This window comes from Carassius auratus, chromosome 19 (assembly GCF_003368295.1).
Source record: "Carassius auratus strain Wakin chromosome 19, ASM336829v1, whole genome shotgun sequence".
In the NCBI taxonomy this organism is placed as follows: domain Eukaryota; kingdom Metazoa; phylum Chordata; class Actinopteri; order Cypriniformes; family Cyprinidae; genus Carassius; species Carassius auratus.
Genome location: NC_039261.1, coordinates 24,032,025 through 24,039,524, shown reverse-complemented (window position 1 = coordinate 24,039,524; position 7,500 = coordinate 24,032,025). Strand labels below are relative to the sequence as shown.

General features: G+C 35.1%; 1 protein-coding gene across 4 annotated transcripts in view; it reads right to left on the bottom strand.

The window, feature by feature from the left end:
* LOC113119866 (POU domain, class 2, transcription factor 2-like) overlaps window positions 1-2,802 on the bottom strand; it is a 12,749-nt gene extending 9,947 nt beyond the window's left edge. For all 4 annotated transcript variants that reach the window (XM_026289576.1, XM_026289578.1, XM_026289577.1 and 1 more), the window contains exons 1-4: window positions 2,738-2,802; window positions 2,178-2,212; window positions 1,101-1,157; window positions 159-263 (exon numbers count right to left, since the gene is read on the bottom strand). In XM_026289576.1, coding sequence (XP_026145361.1) covers window positions 159-263; window positions 1,101-1,157; window positions 2,178-2,212; window positions 2,738-2,792 — 252 coding nt within the window. In that variant the 5' untranslated portion in view covers window positions 2,793-2,802. The remainder of the gene's footprint in view (window positions 1-158; window positions 264-1,100; window positions 1,158-2,177; window positions 2,213-2,737) is intronic.
* Window positions 2,803-7,500: the final 4,698 nt, after the last annotated feature.

Below are 7,500 nucleotides of genomic sequence, written 5' to 3'. Positions count from 1 at the left end.
GCCACTGGCCACTCGATGAGTGAAAATTAAGTAAATAAAATGTTAATTTCTGCTTTGTGCTGTTTTGTTTCCCCACAAAAATGTCAAATATTTTGTTTTTTAAATCTCCACTAGCCTCATCAAGCAGAGCTGTGTGTGTGTGTGTGAGCTCCTCATACCCCTGCGAGCTGACTGCCGGCCAGCATGAGTTGTGTGTGTGGCAGAGCCGGCTGAGCTGGAGGAGCGTGAACACTGGTCATCTCAGCAGTCTCCTCGGCTTTCACCTATCAAACACATTCAGAAACATCAATATGTGCATATGCATATAATAAACACTCACAAAAACACTAATAATATAACACTCTTGACACACACTTACACAGAAAATCACTTAAAAAGCAACAATATGAAACACACATAAAATGCATCTAGCAATATAAAATTAATATAAATTATTTTTTTATCATGCAGTTTCTGTAAAAGTATTTTAATTTAATGATGAAAAATCCATTAAAAATGCACACTAAATACTAAGACTAAAAGCAGCATTATTCATTTTGATTCCCTTATCACTATCAAATGAACAGTGAATCATTTGTTACTGGTACAGCTGGTTTGTAACTGATATGCAAATTGCCACTTCATGTCTTTTCCTGACAAAGACAAAACCACACACAGAGTCCATTTCCATGTGTAAACACACACACACACACACACACACACACTTCCAGTTATTCATCTGATTACTCACCGATTCAAGAGAAGACAATTAGTTCAAATCGTTTAATCGTAAATATCAATCCAGAATCTCTCTGCTAACTACAACTGTCTCTTTTTACCTCACTTCTGATAGATCCATCTCCTTATAAACATTGTTCACGCGTCAACCCTCTCTCCCTCCCTCTCTCTCTCTCTCTCTCTCTCTCTCTCTCTCTCTCTCTCTCTCTCTTGTATCTTGTCTGGCATCTTGTAAGGAATGCAGCTCAAAATGACAGAAGGAATCTCATTTGCATATTACAACTTTAACGGAGAATTACCTGAGGCTATCCATGTCAGCAAAAATGGATGTTACTTAATAATAAGACATCCACACACACACACACACACACACACACACACACCTTTGTGTTGCTGGGTGCAGGAGACAGGCAGAAAGGACTTGTTTTCATCGGCTGGGTCTGAATGAGACGGGAAAACTGATTAATCTCACTGGACTCAACTGGATAACTTTAGGTGGAATAAACAATCTAAAACAGAACATATCAAAATGTTAGGCTTAAAAAGTCACTGTTTGTTGATTTAGATCTCAGGTTCTCAGTCAAATACACTTTAGACAATAAAGGTTTTTGCAACTGTGCCATAAAAAAAAACATTTTAGGTTCTTCAAAGAACATTTAAGTGAACAGTTTTTTTTATTAGTGTGACACATTTTTTTTATAATTTAAAGGACTTCCACTATAAATAGGCTTATGAAGAATGGAAAGATTCCATGGATGTTAAAGATTCTATATGGAACCATCAAGACTCCACAGGTCCCAAAAGTGTGTTTTTGCAGTGATGCAATAGAAGCAGCATTACCGGATCCTCAAAGAACCTTTCAGTGATCAGTTCTTAAAAGCACTGCTATTTTCTGGTTCTGAATATTGATCTAAAGAAACTTTTCCACTATAAAATAACTTTTTTTGCAATGGAAAGATTCTATGGATGTTAAGGTTTCTACATGGAACCATCGTTGAAAACAAAACCTAACACACGATCAACGCACTGTTCAATATTCATTCACTGTGTAATTCTCACACTTTTATTGCATCTATCAATACTGTTAAGGCAGTAAGCAACAGACTTCAGACTTCAAAGAGGGAAAATGAAGATGTTAGTCTCGGGACTGTCCCTGCGTTCACCTGGGATGACATTTGCAAATGACGAATGCTGCGTGTTGATATTAAAAGAAAGGTTTGATCCGTTGGTTAATGATACTGATTCTAAGAACATACATATATGGTTTTTAGCATCTTTTGCCACACAAGCTAAATATATGTATTTAGATTTTCCTCGAAATCAAGTCTTTGACGACCCAGATCAAGACAGTTAGGTTCCTCCAGAGAACCGATTATGAACGTCTTTCATTTTTGTGTTAAAACACATTAATTGACATCTAACCACTAATAAAAAACATGGACTAAAAGATGTTCACACACCTGATCGCTGGCTTCTGGACTGTTCCTCTCAGAGTCTGTAGAAACACACACACACACACACACACACACACACACACACACACACACAGACATGAAGGACACATCAGGTCAGAATAGCGCCTCAGGCTTCGGCCCTCACATCAACAAAAGCGTGGTCTGGTTAGCCAGAGGCATTGCATTATTGGAATACCATTGAGCGTTTAACCTGGCTTACTGTATACTGCTGTGTGTGTGTGTGTGTGTGTCAGAATGGGGCTACGGCTGACTAAAGTGTTCTGCGTGTGATTCAGACCAAGTGGAAAATGTGAGAATTATGCCAAAAGAAAATCTCATAACACTTACACACACACACACACCTAGGAACAATTATGATAAAACACGCTTACACATGCAGTGTTTCAAAATCATCACACAAACCTCTACATCTTTATGATTTCACATACAGTACTAATAGCAATAATTAAACAGATTTTCTAGACAACAGAACACATTTCTACTACATCTGAAAGCGTTCGGGCTCACGCAGGCCTTCAGTAAGCATTGGTAATATTGATTTGTACCTGTACTGTCCACTGGAAGCTCAGTCCCCATCTTGTCCTCGATGGCTTTAGACATCCTGATATCTACTGAAACAGAGAGAGAGAGAGGCATTAGCTTTGAAAAGCTTCTCTGTCAATCTATGCATGAGAAGTCATGCTTTCAAACATTAGCATGTCTACTGTAGATTTTGAAACTGCTTAGCCTAATTTATTTGTTGACACATTTGCATAAAATTGCAAGATTACATAAAATAAGAACAATGTTGTTTTTTGTTACCTGAATTACACTTTTAGACATGCTGAAGAATATTTAAAAATAAATAAAAGCAATCTGTGAAATATCTATTTAACTATTTATTAGTAAAACTACTTTACTAAAGCTAAAATTTTTGATAAAACAATATGAATTCATATTAACTTTAAGGAATCTAGAATGACAGAAGAATTCAGATTTAGCCAATTTTGTCAAATACATTTATACAAATACTGTCACCTTATTTTAAAATCCCCAAATACTGCTTTTCATATTTTCATCATCTATAGAATTTAAACAACAACAAAAATGTTTTTTAATCTAATTAAGCATAGCTAAATATCATACAATGCATTCAAAAAATCTGACAGATTATTTAAATGACCTTTAACTAAAAACAATATATTGTATCATTATAAAATACAATAATATAACATAATAAAAGAATAATAATATATAAAATACATTTAAAATCACAGTATTAATAACAACCTCATCCAAACCAAAACCTCTAATTATCACCCTAGCATCAAAAGTCACAGAATTCAGCGACTGCTCTATCTGTCTTTCCTTTGTCCTTTCCTTTTCTATTTCATTCTGTTTTGGTGCTGTTTGACACTCTCTTCATCCTAATACAGCACCTGCGCCTCCCAGAGAGCAGCAGGGATGCAGGGGCATGTCCCATCCTGCACGCCATCATTCATACAGATACACACTCACACACACACTAACACACCCACAATAGCTGTTAATGCGGACAGGAGAGGATCTCATCCCCCGAGAGCACGTGTTGCACTTCGCAGGAGGATAACAGCTTCTCTCTTTCTTACTCACGGTGAAATTGATGGCCACCTCAGACCATCTACACGGCCATTTCCAAGAACAAATTGATTTCCCTGTCCAGTTTACTTCATGTTAACTAAGTTCATATTACAAGGCTGGAACGTGTATGATGAATATCTGATCTGTCATAAAGATGATTTGTACGGAAGCACTCATTAGCGAAAAGGAAGGAACGCAAAATTAAAATAAGAGCATTTTAGAAGATGCATGCAAACAGAAAAGTTAACAGGCGTTCACGTAAACAAGAACAGTTATTATACAAACATTAATAAATGTAACTAAAAATTTATATTTATATGCACTGAAAAATATAGGTGGGGAACCAGATTTTACTGAGAAATTGCTAGTAAATTTTACAGATAAAAACAAATGACATGTAAAATTTAAATAAATGTCAAATTTTGAAATTTATTTTTTTTCTTATTAAAGATACTCTAATGATGTTTTATTTAAAAAATAATAAGAGTTTGAAAATACATTTTTACAGCATGGTAATAATCAGTGCGATAAAATAAAATCAAAACACTTTCAGCAACTTAAGTCTCGACTAATTATGTAACGACATTCAAAAAAATATTTTTGAAGGTAAATCTTCGCGAAATTTACTTTGAGCGAAAGAGTTTTCTACACACATTTTTTTTAGTCAGGATATTATTCAACATTTCAATTAGACAAAAAAAACCACTACTTAAACATTTCATCCAATGCCTGAAATTGATCTTAAATGCATGAATGTTTAAAAACGATCAAGAAAAGTCATTCTCGAGCAATTCAACTTAAGGTTCACTACAAACAATCACTGACACACATGCACACAAAGCATCATTTTGAACCTGATATTCAAGTAATTTAGAAAAGGCTATTTTAGTGATGCATTATGAGGTTGTGTGTTTTGTGACTCACCGGAATGTTTTTTGCTCAACTCTCTCTGTCCTCGATCACTCGATGAGAACACCTCCTTCACTCTATATGCCACTACACCGGCCGTGGGCGCTTTTTTCTTTTTTTCTTTTTGGTGGTTCACAATTTTCACTTGCTTAGTCATAGAAGGCAGACTCAAATTAAAGCCACTTTCCACCCGAGGCAAACGAAACCTCCATCCTCCGCCGCCACCTCATTCGAGTGTGTTACTAAATCAGGATCAATTACTCAATGATATCGATAGTCAAATGAGTGGAAATTAAAGAAAAGTTTTGATCACCTGCTTCCAGACAATCACACCGGTGAGGTGAACCAGAGATATAAATCACACTCAAAGTGCCACTGAGCTGTTTTGTTCATGATAGCGAGGTGAATCTGACGTGCTGGTTGCAGAAAAGTGTGTGGTACTTCCTTCATCTGAGCATCAGGACTCGAGACCCTCCCTGTCTTAAAAACAAAGCTTCCAGGAAACTCTTTTGAGACCCACAAAGAGTTTCTTGTTCTGAGTTTCTTTAGAAAACTATTGATGCTCTGCTGCACGAATGCAAAACTCTGATCTGAAGAACCATAAACAACTTTTTTATGATCGCTAATCAACCATGAACATAAAGAAACCTTCATACAGTAGCTAAAGTGTGGTTTGATAATGATACGTTAATATAATGGATTTCCTTAATTAAAATTAATTATAATTTAACTTACACAATGTAATGTGTTTCAGGACTAAAGGAAATGTCACAAACCTAATGTATAATGTCCTGATGTTTGTCTTCTAGTCTGGGTTCTGTGTTACTTTGAGAAATATTAAAGTGTGTTTGGTTTTCATAACTTCATAACCATAAACTATTAACATTTGTAAGGTGAGTTACAGTATATTTCATGTAATCATGAAATCGGTCTTCATATTTTAGTCCATATAAGCCAATTACAGCCAGCTTATTGCTTTAGTCTGAATATTATATTGAATAAAAATGTTAAAAATATAATATTATTTAACATGTTGATGTTGCAAATATTTTAAGTATTTTATTTCCAGTAGCCTATGTGACGTATATAAAGAATTATTTTCCTTTCAAATATTTTTGCACACTATTTGTTTCCTGCTGTGTTGAATAAAAGGTATTTTACACGCTAGCTGTATGTTCGTCGAAAGCCTGTGGTTTATTTTAGTAACGACTGACCTTTTTATTCGAAGGACATAACAAACATGACTAATTAACCAAAAACCTCAGGAAGCCAAACTGGAAATATCATTCCGATGACACAGCTATGAAATATAAAATAGTGTGAAAAACGTGAAGGTTCACATGCAGTGGATTCTGTCAGTATTACCCACAAGCCTCTGTGCTGTGTGAGTCAGAGTAGTGTCACCCCATTTCCTGTTTAAACGTGTGGCCTTCCACTCACTCTCATCTCACACACACACACACACACACCTCGAACGACAGAGTGAGAGATTTTCTTGGAAAAACTCATCTTCGCATCACATCTTCATAAAGGGCATAAAACTGACCGAGGGAAACTAATTTACAAATCATGTTCTTAAATTAAATAATTTTTTCAAATGTATTTTTCAAATGCAAATTTTTAATTCATTGATAAAACTGATATGTATACCTAAAAAAACACTAAGTCATGTACTACACATAATATAAATATATACATAATAACATGTGCGTGTTTGAAAATTTGATTATGAATATGAAATTACCTTAATTAGTTAAATACAATTTTAATTCCATTTAGATTTCAATTTTAGCTTATAAATTACATTTTTAACTTTAATAAATTAAGAGGCATGTGATTTCATTTTGGAAAGGTTGTTACCATCAAATAATGAATAAAAAAAAAGTTAATTAAGTTAGTAAATTTAGTTAATGATAGAATATGTATTATTAGAGATAATAAGATGTATGTTTTGCCTATGGTTATATGTAGGTGCATGTACTGTTGTGGAAAAACAATATTGGAATAAATAACCAAAATCAGCCTGATTGGAGTAAAGCACAACTTATTCACAACAATAAATCCTTACGTGGACATCTTTAAAACAGCTCTTCACTTCTCCTCTTCAAATCTACAAGCTCAACTTTCCTAACAATATCTGGCTCCATGTAATATTGGCTTTTAATCTAATATAACTGAAACACCTGGAGCTTTTCTAGTTATAGAGTGACCTTAAGTATATAACAGCTGCTGTATAACAAAATACTAATGATACATACTTAGTGCCTCATCTCTCAAATATCCTTGTATATTAAAAAGTAATGGGAGTATGTACAGAATGTTTGCATAAACCAGGCCTCTACATACATTACACTTCATACACACACACACACACACACACACACACACACACTGATATTCTCCTCCAGAGGTTTGCCCCTGACATTTCATTACTTTCGGCCTCAGTCCAGTTAGTTTTGATGTCCTCTCATTAGCAGAGTCTGTTAGCGAAGGTGAAGCTAATTAACCCTTGCACCCCAACCCCCCCACCTCGAGAGATCATTAGAGGGAAGATAGAGCGAGATAAAGACACTGACTTACCTGGAATTCAGACATTTCGCCATAGCCGCCATTTCATAAATAAACCACAGCCTTCTGTCTGCGTCTGTCTGTCCGGGGTTATCAGTGAGCAATAAATACTTCAGTCCAGCTCACAGCGGCCTAACGAAGCTGACCAATCCTTGCTCTCAATGATCAATTTATGCAAATTACAGAATTAATATTCATACATTATTGAATATTAGATTCCATACCCAACACA